The sequence below is a fragment of the Indicator indicator genome, chromosome 16 (genome assembly GCF_027791375.1).
Source record: "Indicator indicator isolate 239-I01 chromosome 16, UM_Iind_1.1, whole genome shotgun sequence".
Classification (NCBI taxonomy): domain Eukaryota; kingdom Metazoa; phylum Chordata; class Aves; order Piciformes; family Indicatoridae; genus Indicator; species Indicator indicator.
In genome coordinates, this window is record NC_072025.1 from 23,078,816 (window position 1) to 23,100,723 (window position 21,908).

At 43.7% G+C, this 21,908-nt stretch overlaps 1 protein-coding gene across 2 annotated transcripts in view; it reads right to left on the minus strand.

The window, feature by feature from the left end:
- Positions 1-21,908, minus strand: part of IGF1R (insulin like growth factor 1 receptor) — a 188,681-nt gene that overhangs the window by 10,173 nt on the left and 156,600 nt on the right. The window contains exons 12-20 of one of the 2 annotated variants that reach the window (XM_054388338.1): positions 21,332-21,468; positions 20,856-21,015; positions 19,706-19,808; positions 18,509-18,579; positions 14,943-15,172; positions 14,540-14,650; positions 12,381-12,540; positions 7,452-7,581; positions 2,824-2,958 (exon numbers count right to left, since the gene is read on the minus strand). In XM_054388338.1, the coding sequence (XP_054244313.1) occupies positions 2,824-2,958; positions 7,452-7,581; positions 12,381-12,540; positions 14,540-14,650; positions 14,943-15,172; positions 18,509-18,579; positions 19,706-19,808; positions 20,856-21,015; positions 21,332-21,468 (1,237 nt within the window). Of the gene's footprint in view, positions 1-2,823; positions 2,959-7,451; positions 7,582-12,380; positions 12,541-14,539; positions 14,651-14,942; positions 15,173-18,508; positions 18,580-19,705; positions 19,812-20,855; positions 21,016-21,331; positions 21,469-21,908 lie in introns of both variants that reach the window. The other variant, XM_054388337.1, reaches the window with a different exon arrangement.

A 21,908-nucleotide genomic window follows, 5' to 3' on the forward strand; every position in this document is an offset into this window, starting at 1 on the left:
CTACCACCAATGCTGGGGCTCCCATATCAAAACACCTGGCTAGCCAAGACAGGACTGGCTCATTATCTCCTCTGATGTAATCCTTCCTCACATGTCTAATTTCCTGTCTGGGTGCATTAGCTGACTGTATGTCATCCTCATCATCATCATCATCATCATCCTGAGGTCGCTGTCCCCATAATCCTATTTTAATCCTCCGTTGAATTTCCTTGAGTTCAGAGGCACTACCAGCAGTTGCTAATCTACCAGGGTCTACATCCTGACCTACATCTCCATCATCCATGTGGGGTCTCAAGAGGTCTACCAGAGTTTTAAGGCTAACCCTCTCTTCCTCACCAGAAGGATCTTTCTTAACAGAGGGACCCTGAGTAGAAGGACCCTCATCTCCATCTGCACCATCTCCTGCAGCATCTGCATCTCCTCCTGCAGCTCCTTCACGCTTTCTGGTTACAGTGGCCACCAAATTTACTGGCTTGGTTTTCACATTCACAGCAGAGTTGGAAGAGCAAGTAGCCTTATGTCTTTCTTGACACAGTGCTATCAGTAGCCATATGATTATTCCAAGAAGCAACAAAAATTAAGGCAAGCACAAGATATCTAGGGTACCACTGGTTCCAAGGACCCTCTGTAGTTGTAAGAGGAGTAACAAACTCATATGTGTCTGCTAGCAGATCCATAGTTGAGTTACCATAGCTTCTTAGCCCAATAAGACCACAACAGAATTCACCAACATTCAGTAACTTGTTCTTAACCCAAAGAAATGACTTATATGCCACATATCTCACAATCTTGTCTATCATGCAAGAAATGGACCATCTGTAAACAATCACACTGATAATAGATGAAATAGAATGACTCAGAATCCAAAACAGCTTCATTTTGCTTCCTAATCTGAGCAGAAATAAATCACAAGCAATCGAGCCCCGAGTTGGAGCGCCAAAAAATAAAAAGTGTGTCGGTGTGAGCTGAAATTCCCCCCCCACCAACAATAACCAGGCTAGCTCAGTCTGGAAGCAAATGAAAAGCTGTATTTACAAGCAGAGTCTAAAATCTACGATGAAATGCAATGAATATGTGCAAATATACAAAATTCACAACATTCACAAATATATACAATCAACAGAAAAAGCACAACCGATCTCCCTTTGCTTCCCCCACAAGGGGACCCTCCCAAAGGGGCCTCTCTCTCTCCCAGGAGCTTCCCCCCAGACTCCCCTGGACAGAGAAGCAGAGTTAGTTAAGCAGAAAGTTGTTAACTTAGCTGCCAAGGTCAGTGTGTTATCTTCAGCCAGAAGAGAAGAAGAAACAGCAGCCAGACAGCCCAGCAACTGCCCCCACTGCCGAACGCAGAATGTGCAGAGTGCCTACTTTGTTTTGGGTAATAGTTCTTAAACATTTCTATCTATCCAATGGAAGTGTTTAGAACAATCGTTATTTTGCTTTCTTACACCCAATAGTGACTTACTTACATTCTTTCACTTTCTCTGTTCTGAACTTTGCAAGGAAAAATTAAAAAGACAGTTTCAAACCATCACACCTGGAAGTGGATTCATCCATTAGCTACACTCAGCAAGCAGAGAAGTATTCAGGAGGAAGGAGAGCTGGTCAGGTGGGCTGCAGTTAGGAGAGCTTCTTCTTGTGACACCCCTCCCACGCCCCTGTTCATACCACATATGACCCAGACAAATAACCCTGAATCTCTTGCCAAGTTTGTTCTCACTGCACAGGTATTTTCTCCCTACAGCTGACCCCTTCACACACCCTTTGCTTCCCCCATTTCTGCCTAGTCCCCCACCCTCCATTACACAGCTCTGACCATGTTAATCTCCAGTCAATCTGAGTGCCAGAAATTCTCCACAGCATCATGGAAGGGAAAGAATGTGAAACTGAGGAATCACATGGTAGCTACACCTCCCCCTGTGTGTACCACCCACCCCCCTCAAACAACAAAACAACATTGCCTGTCATCTGAAACCAAAGCCAGTGCTTCAGCCAAAAAAGCTCTTTTCTCAAGAATCCCAAGCAGCTGAGGCCCCTAAGTGATTGTATCCCTTCTGTGGGCCTCCAACTAATTTCAATAACTGCAAGATGCAGTATTTCCTTCCCAAAAGCCAGTTTGGGAAGTGTATCAAAGCAATGAAGTCTGAACAACTGAAACCGCTGTACACAAAAGGCAGCACAAGTATTTCAACAATGTAAAGCTAAAAACTGGAGCCTGCTGCACTGCACCCTGTACTCTGCTGCAGGGCTTTGTGTTGATTCCAGGGGTAGGCAAAGGTTTCTCTGCCTGCTTCTCTTGGTGCTTACAGGGGAGGAAGCTGTTAGCAGGGTAGATTTGTGTATCTTGGTGTGGTGAGTGCTCTGACCGAAACAGCAGCTCCAGCACTGCTTCAAAGGAGTCCTTTTTCTGTACGCCGAACTAAAAAGTCCCAATTCCACAGTTTGACTTTTCAACTCGTCCTATGCTCCTTCTTCTCTCTACGCTCACCAGAATTACTTTGACCAGAAGAGACAAGATCGAGGCACAGAATCTACTGCCATAGCTAATGTCGTTTATGAGCTTCTGTTAAGTCTAACTTTACCAAGGAATAGAGGTTGGAGTTTGTTTCCTTGTTAGAGCAGATAGCCCAAAGTGAGATTCTGGCCACAAGCAAAGGTGCTTTCTGTCTAAAATATGAGCTTGACAGAGATGGTTCTAGCAGCACCTCATGTTTCTATCACTCTTTAACAACTCCGGCTGTGGGAGGTAGGGCAGAAGCAGACACTGAAGGGCTCAGGAAAATAACCTGTGCATGGAGAACAGAGGTAACTGTTGGCACTTACAGCATATCAGGACAATTGTCTGGCTTCTCCAGCAGGCCCCCTTCCATCACGAAGCGGAGCACTTGTTCATTGGTCATGCCTTGGTACGGCTGCTCCGCGAGTGTTGCGATCTCCCAGAGGACAACACCGAAAGACCTGGAAAGCAAAGGAGAACTTCAGGAAGGCCAAGGGAGCCTCACAAGGATATTTCTCTTAGATGCTGCTGAGCGGGTAGGCATCCATGGGTATCCTACTGTACCAAAAAAATCCCACTGCTCACAAAGCATGCAGCCCTGGTGATAGCCACACCACCTCTCAGAAGAGGCTGTTAACTTCAAACAGCTCTAGTCAACAGTGAGAAACACCTGCCCTGTTCTGAATGACTCTTCAAAATGGTCTCTAAGAACCAGCTGTTAGCACCACATCTCCACTTTTCATACCATAATCTACAGCTCAGTTAGTCATGATTATAGTCACTCAGTGGTCCAACATCGCTTCATTACATTGGTTCTGTACAGGTCAATCGGTAAAAAAGCCATCACAAGCTCACTGCATTGATGAGAAGCCTATTAACTCAGAGGAGGTTTAAGCTGTGAGCCACAGCTGGAGAAAAAGCTTGCATCTCACCTAACCCTTTCCCATGGCTTTGAGTTAAGACATCAGGAGGACCGTGAAGTGGGAAAAACAGTGGGGAACAAAAAAGGAACAATACAGGTAAAAAAAAAAAATCCTATTCGTATCTCTGTGCTTCCTATACAGAGAACCTCAGGCTGGACAGACCCCTGATCAACCTGAGTTTGCAAGAAGATCCATTTGTGGCTGGGTGCAGGGAATCAAACCTTCTAAGCAGGTGCAGAAGTTTCAGAGACTGGTTATTTAACATGAGCTCAACAAGCCCCCTTCAGCCACAGAGACAGCCAAAAAATGCCAAAATAAATCTGTACATTTGAAAAATTAAACTCAAAATCTTCATGTAACACATCTCAGGTACTCCTGATAGCACTTAAGGAGGCATCAATGCATAACTGTAAGCTCTCATTTCAGTGCAAGCTGGTTTTCACGAGAAATACTTCTCACACAAATCTGAATGAAAAGCTGCATTTTCCCCTACTGCTCTAGCAAGCTGAGAGCTTGACAGCAAATGCACAAACCACACCTGTGGATCTCCTCTGCCTCACCACTCAGAGCAAGCAAACTAGCCAACCTCTGTTCTCCACACACACTTCCCATTTGTCCTTCTGTTGTCCTTCTGCTTTGGCTTCCTCTACATTTGAAGTCAAAGGTGCAAAGTCAAAAGGTATGTGACACAGCAGCAAGCCCCATTTTTGAAACAGACATGGAAGAAAGATGAATGTTCTCCAGCTCTTTGTATCAAGACTAATTTGGTGTTTCATCAGCAAAACATTTAAATCCTCAGGAGAAACTCACTTTTCTTTTGCAACAAGGATGCAACTATTTTCTTGAAACCAAGCTTCCAGCACCTTCCAACCAACTAGAAAGAACAGCAGCAGAAAAAAGAAGTCTGTCTAATAATAGGAATTGATTATTGGCAAAGGAAGATAAGCAATAGTTATGTAATTGGGTAGTTGGGATGTAAATATTGACACTTGCTAAAAATATCTCCATTTAAAATTAGTTTATTGAGCAGACATAGCTTGAATTGTCTGCCCTGCACTGAAGAGTCATCTACTTTTAGAGCTGCTGTGCAAAGAAATAAAATCTAGATGCTGTCTTGTCTTCTGTGGCTAAAATGCTGAGTCAAGCTTAGAGCAAAAAAGGGCAGCTTCAGTAGGGACTTGTGAAAACAGGAGCCCAGCATTATTAGCTGGTTATGGTAGAGGGGTTTTATCTTCCAGTTATCCACTGGATCTAAAGTGGTTTGCATCTCGAGCCAGGAGGCACAAACAGACTTGCAATTGTTTGCCTTTAAGGGGAGGCAGGGGCAGACGTTCAGCTCAACATTTTGGTGCCTTTGAAGCTCCTTTGATCACTGCAGGACTAATGAGAACAAGTTTTGCACACCTACTAGTCTTATTATCATAACGAATAAACTGATGCTGCTCCTTCAAGGCAACTACCAGCTCTGCAGAATGCAAGACGCTGGAGACTTATTTATAGAAATACACACTCACCCTGTGCAGTACTCCATTAAGTTTAAAACATTCTCTGTCCCTAACTACAACAAAAACAGTCTTGCCTAATTACCTCATTCTGCAGTCTGAACAGCAATAAAAGAATGAATTGCTAAAATCAAGCTCCACCCTTCAAAACCTCCAAACACTCTTCCTGCAGCTTGCCATTTCACCTTACAGCTTATAAATCTTGGACTCCGACCACGCACACACTTCTGTCTTCTTGACATTTTGGCTTCTAAAACTCATCTCGAAGAACCTGGAACCAGATGTCACAATTTCCTACACCAAAAAGGCTGGAAAAACAATCTCAACATTTGATTGATGAAAATAAATGGCCCCAAAACAGCCCAGCTACATGGTTTGTGTGAAGCAGCTTCAAAACCTGAACCAATACAAGGACTCAGGCAATTCTTCCTGGAATGAAGAGACTTTCAAAGTAGAGTGTTTGCTCTGAACATTATTGAGAAGTGAACTGGGATGGTCCTTTTGGCCACAAGCAGACCAAGTAACCAGACACTGTTTCATAATCAGTGAAAAGTGAAGCTCCACTACATTTAGGATTCAGACTGAAATTTCTGCATCTCTAGCTGTGGACACATGTGGCAAAGGCAAATGCACACGTGTTCTAAACAAAGCAGATTGGCCACCTTGAACCAGCGTTCCGTACCTCAAGACAGCATACTTATGTGAGCTGTGTTTCAGAGTAAGGCACTCCCAACAACTACGACGACAAACCAACTCAAGGAACTGTCTGGCATACTGATGAGAGGTGTGGAGCTCCTCTCCATCAAGCAGTTGTTTCCTCTATGCCTTCCACTAAAAACCTGTCAGAGTTTACTCCTCTTCCTCTCAAATTTTCCAACCTTATAATCAGTCAGCTCCTTTCCTTGACATTACTCCTGGCTGGGATATTTTGCTGATAAACTGCAATATTGTTTGTTCAGCCCTGCTTTGGGTTGAGCAACCGACGAGTGCCAACTCTTAACACTGCAGGTAGAACTCAAGTACTTCCTGCAGCAACTACAGCACTGATTTGCTCCTGACGCTTGCTTTGGCGTAACATCTGTGGGGCTTCTCTGTTTGGAATGTGAGTTATGTTTAAACAGCAACGTCACTCAGCAGCTCCAGGCTCAAAGCTATGTGTGTATGGAACCAGTGCAGTGCGTCACCAGGGCCCAACACCCCACTCGCTGCAGTCCACTGGTGCTAGTGTGGCTGGAGATGATGGCTGGACCTTAGAGTTACTGTTGTGCTGCAAGACCAGACAGATTTGCCAGCTCTTCACTCCAGGCTCCCTCAGTTCTACATCTGAGGATTTTCTGCCAATGCATTCCAAATTTCTGTCTGCTTCATGAAGCCATTACAGGCCCCAAAATTCTCTTGCTGCCAAAAGCAGACCTGCACTGTTCCATTAGATAAATGGTTGATACAGGGCTTCCCCTTCTATCCAAGAGGTTATTTTCATCTGTTTCCAGGTTTGAGGGTAACTGGATTCATAAATAAGTTGCTAGCCATATGCAGAAAAAAAAAACTGAAGTGACATTCTGGTGCTTTCGTTTTTCACTTGCTACGTAATTCCTCTTATGAATCTTTCACTCAAAGCTGATACTGTGGACTACAGTTCACTGACTCCAAAATTCTCAAGCTGTTTAAAGAAAATGCCATTTACTACTAAAATATCAGCCCTACCTACTTCTAGACATTTGGAGGCAATCAGCTGCCAATTCTGTAACAGATCAGCAATAAAAACATCTTGTTACGAAGGCAGAGAAACCATAAAAGACAGAGTAGAGGTTTTGCCAGAACATGTTCATCTTCTGCCAAGCCCTCTCTACCTATCTGCAGAAGTTTGGGGGGGAAGGGGGAATTGTTCCAGAGCATTATTTCCTCTAAGAAGGAGATTTTGAAATGTCCTGAGTGCCTCTATTAATAACTTCACAGATACAGCAACTAGACAATATGCTTTTAAAGGAAAACCTATTTCTGCATCTTGTGGGGTACAAAACAAGTAAGCAAAGCTCCAAATGGAGCAAGATATACACAAGGGAGAACTCCCAAGGAAAAACCTGCTAGTGTACACAAACCGTCTGCGGGAAAGTAGCTATTTACACAGAAGGTTTTGATAGAAAAGCAGGTCAGCACTAGGAACCTTTCTATATTCTTGGCATCTTCTAATGCTTTTCTTGAAGGAGGGCAATTTGAAAAATGACAACCTGCTCTTCCAGGCAAAGGTAATGTTTTTCACTGCACAACTGATCTTACAACCCACAGCAGGAAACATGCTGCCACCGCCAGTTTGGGAAATCCATTTAATTCTGCCCTCTGAGAGCAGAATTTAATCTCCAGAGTTGTTGCTTTTGCAACAGAAATATGAAGCAGAACGCCTCACAGCGAGAGAGTGTTACCTTTGAAGGGACAGGAGAAGCAGTACACTTAGTTAAGTCTACTAAAGCACAGAAAAAGGCTAGAAAGAATTGGGGCTAAACCAGTTTTTCAGAGCCCCTTTTTTGTTACCAGACATCAGAGTGTGTTGTGAAGACTCCATCCTTCAGTGATTCTGGGGACATCCAGCGGACAGGCAGCAAACCCTTCCCTCCTTTGCGGTAATAATCTGTCTCGTAGATATCTCTTGTCATGCCAAAATCTAGAAGGTAGAAACATTTGGAGTTTGCATGATAAAGTGATGAACACTTCCCCTTACTACAAGCCATTTTAGCCAGAAAAAAACCTGCAATCTGTTCCCAGGACACTATTTGCAGGCAACAGCCCAACAAACAAGCAGGCCTTTTCACCACTGACTTCAGCAGCTGACAAGTCTGAATGATTTAAATATATTAATATGAAAAGTTCCAGAATTTATGCTCAAGCTTTACAGCAAGCTAAACCTTCAGAAAGTCACAGAATTCACCAAGCTGTACTCCAAATGCTCTCATTTTCTTTTCTTTTTGAAGAGCGTCAAGAGCTCCTTTAGCACTTAGTAGTATCGTCTTTAATTGAATAATCCCACATTGAGAGAAATGCTTCTCTTTTTAACCCCCCTCTCCAAAAGTAATTTCCAATTCCGGAATAAGATTCCACCCCAAATGCTGCAGAGGATTGGGCTACTCATTTATGACTAACACAAACCAATATTAAAGACATACTTCAGGTTATATGCATTTCCTTAGCTGTAAACAAATAAGCATTTGCAAGACTTTGATCTAGCAATGCTCACCTCACTCAGGCTTACCCCAGCAGTTGTTTTATTCTGTACAATCAGCTTTAGGCAGACAAACCTGCTGGGTCTACCCAGTTGCCATGTTTTTAGACACAAACCAGAAAAGATAATAAATTGAGTGGCATCAAATCTCTCACTAGTATTAAATGCTGCCTGCTAAAACAGCAGATTTAGGGCCCCGGGGGTGGATTCACAGTTCAACCATCTGTCATGCAGTGATCCATGATGCTTTGGAGAAAGGTGGAGCTCCAGAACACATTCAGTTCATCGATGACATCATCGTCTGGGGTAAAACTGCTGAAGAAGTCTTCGAGAAAGGTAACAAAATCATTGACATTCTCCTGAAAGCTGGTTTGGCTATCAAGCGAGACAAGGTGAAAGGACCTGCCAGAGAAATCCAGTTTCTGGGAGTGTGGTGGCAAGACAGTCACCATCACATTCCAATGGATGTGATAAACAGTCTCCACCACAGTAAATAAGAAAGAAACTCTATGTTTCTTAGGGACACAGGGATTTTGGAGACTGCACATTCCTTCAGACAGACAGATTGTTTCTCTTTCGAGTAACATCATGAAGAGGTTTAACAGTTTCCAGTGGGGTCCTGAGCAACAAGCAGCCTTTGACCAGATCAAGCGAGAGGTAGTCCAAGCGATGGGTCTGGGACCTGTCCGAACTGGTCCAGACATTAAGAACATTCTGTACACGGCCGCGAGTGACAATGGTCCAACATGGTGCTTATGGCAAAGAGCTCCAGGGGAGACACGAGGACGTCCTCTTGGTTTCTGGGGTCGTGGCTATAGAGGCTCAGAAGCATACTATACTACAACAGAGAAAGAGATTTTAGCTGCTTATGAAGGAGTGAAAGCTGCTTCTGAAATGACTGGAACTGACTCTTCTAGCTCCTAGATTGCCAGTTCTGAATTGGATGTTCAAAGGCAAAGGTTCTTCACCACATCATGCAACAGATGCTACCTGGTCTAAGTGGATGGCTCTGATAACACAGAGAGCTCGAATGGGAAATCTCGAAAGGCCTGGTTTGGTGGAGGTGATCACAAACTGGCCAGAAGGCACAAGCTGTGCAAAACCTCCAGAGGAGAGAGTAACTCGTGCAGAGGAAGCTCCTCCTTACAGTGATCTGTCTGATGATGAAAAGAGATATGCTTTGTTCACAGACGGTTCCTGTCGTCTGGTTGGGAACAAGCGGAGATGGAAATCTGCAGTGTGGAGCCCAACGTGCAGAGTTGCAGAAGCGAGAGATGGAGAAGGAGAATCCAGTCAATTCGCAGAGGTGAAAGCTGTCCAGCTAGCTCTTAACGTAGCTGAACGGGAGAGATGGCCAAAGCTTTATCTCTACACCAACTCATAGATGGTAGCCAATGCCTTGTGGGGTTGGCTGAAAGACTGGAAGAAGAATGGCTGGCAGAGGAAAGGAAAGCCTATCTGGGCTGCAGATCTGTGGCAAGACATTGCTGCTCACATCGACAGAATCCCAGTGAAAGTGAGACACATCGATGCTCACATTCCTAAGAGCAAAGCTACAGAGGAACAACAACACAACCATCAGGCAGATCTAGCTGCAAGAGTTTCCCAGGTGGACACAAACTCTGATCCTGATCCTGATCTTGACTGGAAACACCGAGGTGAGCTGTTCTTAGCTCGGTGGGCCCATGACTCGTCAGGACATCAAGGCAGAGATGCAACCTACCGATGGGCTCGTGACAGATCCATTGACATTTCCATGGATGCTATCACACAAGTCATCCATGACTGTGACATTTGTGCTGCTATTAAGCAGGCAAAGCGGATCAAGCCCTTGTGGTACGGTGACCGATGGTCCAAGTACAAGTATGGTGAAGCCTGGCAGATTGACTACATCACTCTACCTCGTTCTCCATCTGGTAAGCAGTATGTGCTGACTATGGTAGAGGCAAGCACTGGATGGCTGGAAACTTATCCAGTTCCTCATGCAACTGCACGTAACACCATTCTTGGTCTGGATAGACAAATCCTGTGGAGACACGGAACTCCAGAGAGGATTGAGTCAGACAAGGGAACTCATTTCAAGAACAATCTTGTGAAAAACTGGGCCAAAGAGCACGGCATGGAGTGGATATTCCACATTCCCTACTATGCACCAGCTGCAGGGAAGATCGAACGCTACAACGGTTTGCTGAAAACCACTCTCAAAGCCATGGGGGGTGGATCTTTGAAAAACTGGGAGAAACATTTAGCACAAGCAACCTGGTTAGTGAATAGTAGAGGTTCAGTGAATCGAGCTGGACCTGCCCAATCAGATTTGTTGCGAAAGGAAGAAGGTGATAGAGTTCCTGTTATCAGAGAAAAGAATCTGTTAGGCAAAACTGTTTGGGTATTTTCTCCTTCAGGAGAGGCCAAGCCGGTCCGAGGGGTGGTTTCTGCTGAAGGTCCTGGGCACACCTATTGGGTGATGCAAGAAAATGGTGAAATTCAGTGTATTCCACAAAGAAATCTAACTTTGGCTGAGAGAGGTTAAATTCAGAGTGTTGTACAGATACGACATCATGCCCAAGAGGAGAATCCACGAGGAATCTATGGTGCACGAACTGTAAGAACTCTGAAAGCCCTGAGTCACCTGAGTGTCCCTATTCATTTCTTCACTCCATCCACTCATTGTAGATACTGTTTTAGATTAGATGCAGAGTAGTAGCAGCCAATGGAATTGTTTAGAAAGGGGGGATTGTGATAGTTTTAAGACTGTGTCTTTAATTTCTTCTCACAAAATTCGAGCAGAAAAGTGCAAGAATGTAAATAAATCACTATTGGGTGTAAGAAAGCAAATAATCATTATTCTAAACACTTCCATCGGAGAGAGAGAAATGTTTAAGAGTCAGTATTCAAAACAAGGTACGGGCAGTCAGGCAGTCTCTCTCAGTCTGTCTGCTGGGCATCTTCTGGCTGAAGATAACACACACACCCACATACTGACTTTGACAAGCTAAGTTTAACAAACCTCTCTCTGCTTCTTGGCTTTCTTCCCTTTTGCCTGCTCTGGGAAGGGGGAGGGGAAGAAGCACAGCCCCTCTTGGGGCCAGAGGGGTTTGTTGTGTTTTTCTGTTCATTGTACACAGATAAACAATAAGCTCAGGACAGGGAAGCATAAAGCTCTTCCTTGTAGATCTAAACAGTCTGAGCTGGCATGTTCCAGGCAAGATGCTCTTAAACGGTCCCTCCATGAATGGATTTTCAGAATGGTACATCAACGAGAGCAGTGCAGCCTATTTCATGGAATGCTTTTGGGGTAACCATGTACCCTGGTAAAGGGAAGAAAAGCATCATCCTCAGAGAATTGTGAAACATGCTGGTGAGGGAAGGAGGAGTGAGAAACCTGGAATGGGAAGGATTCAGGCTGACTTTCACCAAACCTGCAGAAGATGCATTAAATCCCCCAAAGATCTTATTTCCTAATTAACTGACTCAGAATGAAATAATTTTTTCTTTCTCCCAAATGACAGGATTACTTACACAAATTATCAAAATAGCTGAGTTAAGCTCAGATAAAAAGAATTAGTTTTCTACAGCAGAAGGCTGTTGCTATACATGTTATTTTAATATGCACAACTCAAAAACAGCCGAGAGCTTAAAATCATTCTCTCTGGAGAGAAGTCTGAAAAAACTCATCTGTCACTGTTTTGGAGGGATGGTGAAGAGAGAAGAAAAAAAAAAAAAAAAAAAAGTGGTGTTCTAACAGCAGAAGAAAAGCTATTCTGTTGTCTGGAAAGCAGAGCTCCAGTTCAGACTGGACAGCACCTAGCTCAAGTCAAGCCTTACATTCCACTTCCAAATCATATATGCTTTAAAATAATCTTAAAATTCTTATTCTTGAATCAATAAACAGGAGGTGGAATTATTTTGGTGCACTTAAAGAAAAGCCAATGACACTCCAGTGGTAACTGCACCATCCACCCAGATGCCTGCAGCATCTGCATCTCAAAGCACTGCTCTTTTTAAACCCACATGCTGCACTATTTCCTCACTGGAACAACTGCAAGTAGAGGTATTCCAAGAGTTTCAACTCAATGTTGACTGCTCACAGGTCTTAAATCACAGCAAGCCTTCATAAGGAACATATGTCATTCTGCAGAAATTTAAACTACAGTTAAGTATTAAAAGATCTTTCAGACAGCTTTCAAGAAACCAAAAAGCCTTCAAACATGTTTTTTGTTTGTGTGGCAGCCAAGATGACACACCTCCAATTTTCACTGTGAAGTCTTCTGCCACCATGCAGTTTCTCGCAGCAAGGTCTCTATGAACAAACTTGTTGGCATTGAGGTATGCCATCCCATCAGCAATCTCTCCTGCCATCTGAATCATCTTCTTCAGAGTTGGAGGTGCCTGGCTGGGATTATTCTAAGCAAGATTAAGAAGATGAAACAGATAAATTGGAAAGAAAAAAAAATTCTAAATCAAGCTGTAATGTTTTTATCTTTTTAAACAAAACAAAAATAATCATACAATCACAACTCAGCCTGACATGATCCAGTCTAAGCAGCAACTCATGATGACATACATCATGATGTCCACTTAGGGGGAAAACTGGCCACATCTAACCAGAACAACCAGACCTCCCCAAAAGCTCTTTCAGAACAGGCTGAAGACTTATTTGGTATAATGATATTATCTTACATCTTTTAAAGTGTCCAGCCTCCTGCCACTCAAGTTTTGAGAGATAAAGCAGAGGGCTTATTTTAGAGATTGCTACTGTTTTACCATCTTCACAAATAACCAGAATATATTAAACTATTTCATTCCCTGTTCCCTAGCTCTCCATAACCAGATATTTAGATGTCTCTTGAATTACTTTTATTTGTACTTAGGAGAAAAGCCTCTAAGACAATCTTTTCTCAAGCAAATTCGCTCCATCCACAGGTATATGGATGCTTGTATACATGGAACGATTCTGTTCTTCTCAGTCTCATAGATGAAGGAGTTCAGGTATTTATACACAGTCACTTCAACTAACCCTTAACAGTATGAATTTCCCTCAGCTTTAAACCTCTGAGACAATCATTACTGACAGAGTAACCAAAACCACAGCCCCATACACTGAACTCTACTAATGACAAACATCCTGGAGCACACAGATCACTGAACTTCATTACATGACCATCCAGACATTACATGGTCCCTTACCCACCTTCCACAAACATGTTCACATCCAGCCCTGTCATCTCCTTCCAATTGTGCTGCTTTGTGTAAAGGAGCCATACCTACCACTTCCAGGCTCCCAAGAGCTGAGTGCAACAAACCTTACGGGAGCCAAGACCGTATAACCAAGAAAGCCCAGAAGGACCAATGCAAGTTGAATCCCAGGAGGATGAGATAGGTATGGGAACTGCGTGGTTAAATTACTGATAAAGCAAGTGACCAGGCAAACCCTTCATTCACACCTTACAGAAGCACCCTTTCCATACAGGTCATCAGAAGATTTTGCTCAACTCTTTACATTGCACATTGAAGAATGCAAGGAATCTAGGGATAGGCCTATCACAGACTGCTTTGGAGCACACCAGCATACAGGAAAGCCAAGTACAGAGCTCAAAATTTTGGTAATCTCTGCATAATGTCACTGCCCTTTTTGGGAAACTTTGTTGAATTCAACCAAAACTACTTGATGTAACCTGACAAATGCCAGTCAAGCCCTTAGTCCACAGTCCTACTGGCATTTGCTGAATGCTGTATTTAAAAGTGTGATTACTTTCTGTACCCAGCCACTCCAGTAATCTGCTCTTGCTGCATGCAGTGTCCTCCATTTACACCAATCTCTTGTGCACGGACTGTGGTCACATTCTCTTCTTCTAAGCTACTCACATTGGAACCTCTGGATCAAGGGCAAGGGCTGCTGAGCTCATTCTCTACATGGTCTACTCTAATTTCAGTGACAAGTGACCTGTGTGTCATCTTTACCCCTCAGACCTTGTATTGTTTGTGGCAATGTTATATGTTAGACTGATGGCCTACATACCAGAGTAAGCATATTAGCTAAGATACTGGACCTTTGCTTTCCAGCAGAGGCAACAGGCAGGAAATACAACACGAAACAATTATCCTAACACACATGCTTGAGCTAGCCAATTTTTTGTTTAATATCTTGATATTAGATTAGAGACTGAATTCTAAATTGGAAAACAGGATTTGGTAACACAAGAAGGGACCCTATTCCATGCTGTACACCAAGCTATTTGCAATACCTACCTCATGAAAAAAGGCAGATCACAGAGAAGCTCTTATTAAGAGCTTAAAAAGGGCAGGAAAGACTAATTGCCTGCTGCTTCCAATGTGAGGCTGCTTTGTTCAAGATGATTTTAAGTGAAGAAATAAAAAAAACATTCAGGATTTTGTGACTCACCTCTGTGTCCGGCCTCAATGATCTCAGGTAACTTTTGAGGTCCCCACGTGTCATCAGCTCCATGATAACCAGCGTAGGCTGGCCCTGAGAAACAACACCAAGCAGCCGAACCTGGGAGAGGAGAAACCAAGGTTTCAGTTACAAAGAGAGCTAACTGAATTGCAACAATCGTTTATCTCCATCAATATGAAGCCCCAAACACTTGTGAACTTGTGAGAAAGGTTTGAAAGCAGGTTTGGTTCCACTCCTTGACTCCTGTTTCAAATAACATTATAAAGTTTGTGGAGCTGAAGCAAAAATCCCAAGTTCCCACCTCAGTTGGTAAAGCCATACCCTGAACACCCTCAAGACAGTTGGCACCAGAGGTGTATGAATCACCACCTGTCACTTTTGCGTGACTTACCACATGGTGACAATTGAACTCCTTCATCACCGAGGCCTCATTTAAGAACTCAATCCTCTCACGCATGCTTGCAGACTCATTGACTGTCTTGATGGCTACCCTGGTCTCTGGCTCATCCTTCACCACTCCCTTGGCTATTCCCTCATACACCATTCCAAAGGAGCCTTGCCCAAGCTCCCGGCACATGGTGATCTTCTCACGGGGCACCTCCCATTCATCTGGAACATACACTAAGGACAGAGAGAACAGGCCATGATGTTCCATTTCTGCAGGCACTGTGACCATTCACTGCTGTACGATAGCAAACAGATTTACTGTAAAAAACACTGGACACAAAGCTGATACCTTGGCACCAGGTTGCAAACAGTTCACAGCCTTTCCCATACAGAGAAGGTAGAGGCTTGGTATGCAAATAAATCTTAATGAAGGTGTAGATGGACTTGAAGTGGCCTCACTATGGTACTGACATCATGGGATAGAAATAAGGAACCTCAAAGCACAAAAGCGGGGTGTGATAAGCCTTGAATCAATACTTTGGGCTTGAGCTTTTCCTGGTATCCTTGATTTTCTAACTCTTCCAGACAGCATCAAACACACTTGATCATCTGCAACCGTTTAGTGTTTTCTGTCTTCTCTATTAACAGATTGATGTTACAACCAGAGGGAAAGAGAGCCTACCAGATCAGGTGATATTCTGATCACTTACACACACACCATTGCACCAGTAAAGGCAGAACTTGCTACTGCAAGTCTTTAATCTGAGGCAGAAGGGAGATCTCAGAAGGTGACTGCCAGGAGGCAGGAGTGCCTCAGGCAAGAAGACATCTGAGCAGTCACTGATGCTGCTGCCTATCAGTCACCAAGAGAGGGGACACTACTGTCACATGCTCTGGATGGGTGAAATCACAGGATGCAAAAATAGAGGATTATAGCATGAATACTGACAGACCTTTAACTCTAATGGTGCTGCTATAAAAATTAACAGTAGAATATTCCACTGCCAGTCTGGCTCAACTCTGTAGCCTCCTTGGGAACTTTTGGAAACATTATTCTGACAAGAAGTCTACAGCAGTAGCACCAAACTAAACCATAAAAAGAACTGATGCATCAAGGAAATTCATCTGATGTTCCGATTTCCTCCTGCACTTGAAAAGCCACCTGTGTCGACGAAGCCCACAATACAGGCATGTTTGCTACAACCACACCTGGGAGGGAGGTGGAGGGATAAAACAATTATCTAGCAATAGGAGTAACGTGGATTTGGGGGTTTTGTTCTTTTTAACATAGTTCATTTAGCCAGAAAGCTGAATTCCCAGGGTTCTCATTCCATGGCACTCGTAGCACATAGGCTTTCTGGAGATGAGGATTCCTGGACTGCCAGGCTCATTCAGCTCCTGCTGCTGCTCAGGGATACCCAACACAACTGGCAAGGTTTTCATCTACATCATCAGCAGGCACAACCTCCTGTGACAGTGAAGTACAGGAAAATAACACAGACAGCAAAACCAAACCTAGCTGTTCTAGGAACAGTAATTTTCTTTTAAAGAATTTTTATTTCCTGTATGGTTTTAAACACTTGAGCATCATCCACGTTGTGTCTGCCACAGAGAACTGTAAGAAATTAAAGTTGCCCCAAAGCACCCACATCTGACTTTAGAACTACAATTATCTCATTCTGTTAGCAGAGCACTCAGCGCAAATACACCAGGGGGATCTAAACACTGCCACAGTCTAAAACCTCTAAGCATTGTCATGGCCAAATAGATTTGTCAGTCACAAATACATTAAGGTCAGTTTGAAGCTAGCTTAAAAAACACTGTTCTGCCAGCTTATGTGGTTGTAGTCTACCTGGACTTCAGCAAGGCCTTTGACACTGTCCCCCACAGCAAACTCCTGGCCAAGCTGTCAGCCTGTGGCTTGGACAGCAGCACTCTGCATTGGGTTAGGAACTGGCAGGAGGGCCGAGCCCAGAGAGTGGTGGTGAATGGTGCCACATCCAGCTGGCAGCCTGTCACTAGTGGTGTCCCCCAGGGATCAGTGCTGGGCCCCATCCTGTTCAATATCTTTATTGATGATCTGGATGAGGGGATTGAGTCCATCATCAGTAAATTTGCAGACGACACCAAGCTGGGAGCAGGTGTTGATCTGTTAGAAGGTAGAAGGGCTCTGCAGAGGGACCTTGACCATCTAGACAGATGGGCAGAGTCCAACAGGATGGCATTCAACAAGTCCAAGTGCCGGGTGCTGCACTTTGGCCACAACAACCCCAAGCAGAGCTACAGGCTGGGGTCAGAGTGGCTGGAGAGCAGCCAGACAGAAAGGGACCTGGGGGTACTGGTTGACAGCCACCTGAACATGAGCCAGCAGTGTGCCCAGGTGGCCAAGAGAGCCAATGGCATCCTGGCCTGCATCAGGAATAGTGTGGCCAGCAGGAGCAGGGAGGTCATTGTACCCCTGTACACAGCACTGGTTAGGCCACACCTTGAGTACTGTGTCCAGTTCTGGGCCCCTCAGTTTAGGAAAGATGTTGAATTGCTGGAGCATGTCCAGAGAAGGGCAACGAGGATGGGGAAAGGCCTTGAGCACAAGCCCTATGAGGAGAGGCTGAGGGAGCTGGGACTGTTTAGCCTGGAGAAGAGGAGGCTCAGGGGTGACCTCATTGCTGTCTACAACTACCTGAAGGGAGGTTGTAGCCAGGAGGGGGTTGGTCTCTTCTCCCAGGCAACCAGCACCAGAACAAGAGGACACAGTCTCGAGCTGCACCAGGGGAGGTTTAGGCTGGAGGTGAGGAGAAAGTTCTTCACAGAGAGAGTGGTTGGCCATTGGAATGTGCTGCCCAGGGAGGTGGTGGAGTCACCATCCCTGGAGGTGTTCAAGAGGGGATTGGACGTGGCACTTGGTGCCATGGTTTAGATAGTCATGAGGTGTAGGGTGACAGGTTGGACTCGATGATCCTTGAGGTCTCTTCCAACCTTCTTGATTCTTGATTCTTGATTCTTATCTGAACTCTAGGTATTAAGAGAAACAAACATGGATGACACTGAACACCCATGCTCTTTTTAACACGAAATTTCTGCATGTGATATGTCCATAGCACCGCTCTGCTCTTCCTTGTAACTGCAAAAAGTCATTGGAGAGTTTTACTGGGATGGGAAGTGAGGAGATGGTTTTCCTAAGTGGTACTACTTCCCATGGGAGAACTACACAGCAACAATCAGTGAGTTTGTTCTGATACGTCACAAGAGGGTTTAAAAGGGAAAACGTGAAAGATGAAGAATTCAGAAATTCATCCTTTATTCCAGTGAAAGCATCATAAGATGAGTAGATGGTAATCTGACAGTGAATCCAATGCATCCAAATCTGCCTCAGCTCAATTAACTACAGGGAAAAAACTGAAAACCACCCCAATTTCAATGGTTAGGTGGCATTTATGTATTAGCAATGCTGGATTCCATGGTTGTGCTAATAAAATTAAGGAAGAAAGCAGTTTTACATCTCTTGTAGAGTTCATACCTTTCAAAGTCAGTCACAAAAAGTGAAAGCATCAGAAGTGAGGCTACACTTACCATCTGAAGCACTGAAATACTCGGGGTTCACAGAAGCATAAAGTACTCCATTGCCCAATCTGTCACTGTTCCTGTGGAAAGATTTTTTTCCTTTTTTAATCTTTAAACCTAAGTACATTTCAGACTACCTCCTCTGTATCTTTTCTACTCTTTCCTTATTTACTGTATGTGGACAGCTTTTCAGACAAAGGGGACAACCCAAGTTTGCAATCTACCTCACATACCCAACAGGAAAACAGACCAAAATAGCCTTCCCAGGAAACCTGCAGCCTTCTCTATACTAAATGAGCACCAGAACAGCACAAACACAAAATACTTGTAGTTGCTGGGTCAGCTTCCTTTAAGAAACACAGCAGTGTGGTGATAAACCCAGCAGACCTGTGGCTGAGAGCACAAAACATTGTTGTGGGCTAGAAGAGGAGTTTAAGGAAGAATGAGTTACGAGGCATTTCACCTAGGAAAGCCCCAGGGAAGGCCAAGTGGGTGCTGTAGTTCACTAGATAAAAAAATCTTTATGGAGTGCTTGAGAACTGGGAAAACTGTCTGCACATAAATGAAACAGAGCTGGTAATAATGGGATACTCAGTGAGGATAATTTATGTAAGTGTAAGGAAAAACCTAGGAAGCCACAAGGTTGAACATCTGCACTGACTTCTACTAAGGTTGCATTATGCATTTCAATGAAATGTTGAAAAAATTAAAGTTCTAGTTACAAAAAATTGAACAAAACAAATCAACAGAACAGTCCCCTAGACTCCCCTGTCCAGGATGTAATTGTTAAGTGGATGTAAAGACTTGGAAAAAACCTTCTAGAATTGGCAAAAAATTAACTTAACCTAACCAGAACTAAGTTTTCATGATTTATACTGACCTGCACTTCAGTCAAATCTTCTGATCATACAGGTTTAGTATTTGCCATTATTGTCCCAGTGGATATGATCCTGACAAACCCTCCTCTTCCCTCTCAAACACGATACTACAATAAAAAGCCTTTTCACATCTCAAGCAGCAGCCAGATGCTTGTGGTAACTCTAAACCACCCTCCTCCTTTTACAGACCAACAAGACAGAATCTGCATTAGCTTTCCAACTCCTTTGAACACCATCTCTCTCTTTAATTTTGACTTGCTCCATGGGGACAGATTTGAAAATAAACTTCCCTCTCTTGCAGATTTAACCACAAGCATAAGCAACTCACCTCTTTTTGTTAAAGACATACAGCATTATCAGAAATCCCCCAATGATGAGCAGGAAAGCAATAGGGAGCACAATTACCAAGTGCAGGAAGTTTCCATAGTGTGCTGCTGTAACCAACAAGAAAACAACTGTATCAGGATTTCTACAAAACCCCCATTAACAAAGAAACATTCAAAACCCACTCGGTGTATTTCCATACAGGGAAGAAATCAAAGTGCTCATTTTCTTGTCTGATGTGGAAAAATGTAGTCAGGAACACTCCCTGACTGCAGATGAGTGGAACAAGAAAACAGACAGTGAAAAGCATTAATTTTGTACAAAACAGTGTCTGTCCAGGGGTTGTTTTCACAAGTTGTGCTTAAGGACTTCCATTCCTCAGTGAACAATACCTAATTGTTCACTTGCATATTCCTCTTTTCCCCACCTTTTGTTCACCTTGCAATTGCTCATGCTTATATTTGGAACACACACACTGCTCTTGAAGTTCTTCGAAGTTCAACCATTAGAAAATCAAAAAGGAATAAAAGATGGAGCTCCGGTATTCTGGGAATGCATCTGCTCTACACCTTAATGCAGAAGTTCTTGAGAGGGTCTCTGTGAACTCTACAGTCATGTTCTTCCGAAAAATAATATACTCCCATTGTCAGGACCAGCGTCACCCTGTGATCAAGATGTTTTCTGTACCAAATGACACTTGGAACACTTCATATGAAAAATCATCTTGATACTTAAACCTGCCAGACAAAAATCTGCACAAATTACTTGTTTCTTGTACTATTTTGCCATTTAAAGCAGGTTTTCCTTATTGCCACAGGCTCTGTACAATCCAGCTCCATGTTGTATGGCTAGCATTACACTCCCAACATAGCTGTACTTCACAGGAAGCCACAGTGGTGTGCTCTGCACACTCATCACCCAGCTGCACCTCTTATATAGATATACACAGTGCACACAAGGAAAGGACTGCACTTCAGATACACCTCCTGGTTGTCAACTCTTGCCAAAAAATGGAACAGAGTTTCCAAAGAATCATCAGCAACTAAGAGGAGTAGAGCCAAGAGGCTCATACACCCAGTTACATACATAAACTTCAGGAGTTATTAAAAAGACAAGTCCCCCAGTTTGGCACAGCCAACAAACACTCATCTTACATTTGGGTTGCACGTAGAAAGAGACTGGCTCAGTCCATGACCCATTTCCAGCTAATGATGTGGCCTGAACTCTAGCAGAATAGTTTCCAGGGTTCAGGTGAGTTAGTTTAGCTCCTCCAACCTTCTTGTATTCCTGTCTGGAAACACATTCCCGCTTCTCCTAAAAGAGATAACAAAACAATTTACAGTTCACGTTGATACCTTCACATTCCTTCACTCTTGAGGAAACTGGGAAACTGCAGGAGAAGTTGATGTTTAAAAGCCCCACCTGATCAGTTTTGCTTCAACCTCCTTAACGAGATACTGTCAAAATAAATCAAACTAAGCAATGGCTTGCTGGCTGGTGCTGTGCGTCTGAAATGACAGCGACTGTGCTCGGTTTGCAGCATTGCACAGAAGTGCGTTAAGAAGGATCCCATTTTGTGAATTAAGAGTAACATGCAGTAATTCTAAACAGAGAAATGTCAAGTTCTCACCTCTCCATGCTGGCCATATTTGATTTCATACATTAGAATCAGCCCATTTGGGTTGGCAGGCTCTGACCATTTCAGGTGGATGGTATTTTCTTCTTTTGCTTCCCACGTTACCATTCCTGGAATGTTATCAGCTCCCTCTGTAAAATATTTACAGCTGATGTGAGAATAACACCTATTACAGAAGCAGCAACTTAGGCAACAACTGACGAAAACGAAAGGTTTGCACTATTTTTTAAGTATCAGACCACTGCACTGCTATTCAAAGATCCAGAGACAAAACGTATTGGCCAGGGGTCTGCTGGAGGGATTAGCAACTGCTGGTTGCCAGAAGAGCAGTGTATGCAGACAGCTTCACCAGGTATGAGCTCTGTGTTAGTCACTGTGCTCTGTATGCCAAAAAACCTGTTTATCAGCATGTGGTTCTATCTTCCAGACTTCCCACTACACCACAACAGTGCAGACAGCTATTCCCACCAAAAGGCTGTGAACAGCAACCTGTCTGCAAATGGCTGTGAACGCACAAGATCTGCCCCACAAACATCCCTTCCCCAAAACAATCACACTTAGGAAGTTGGAG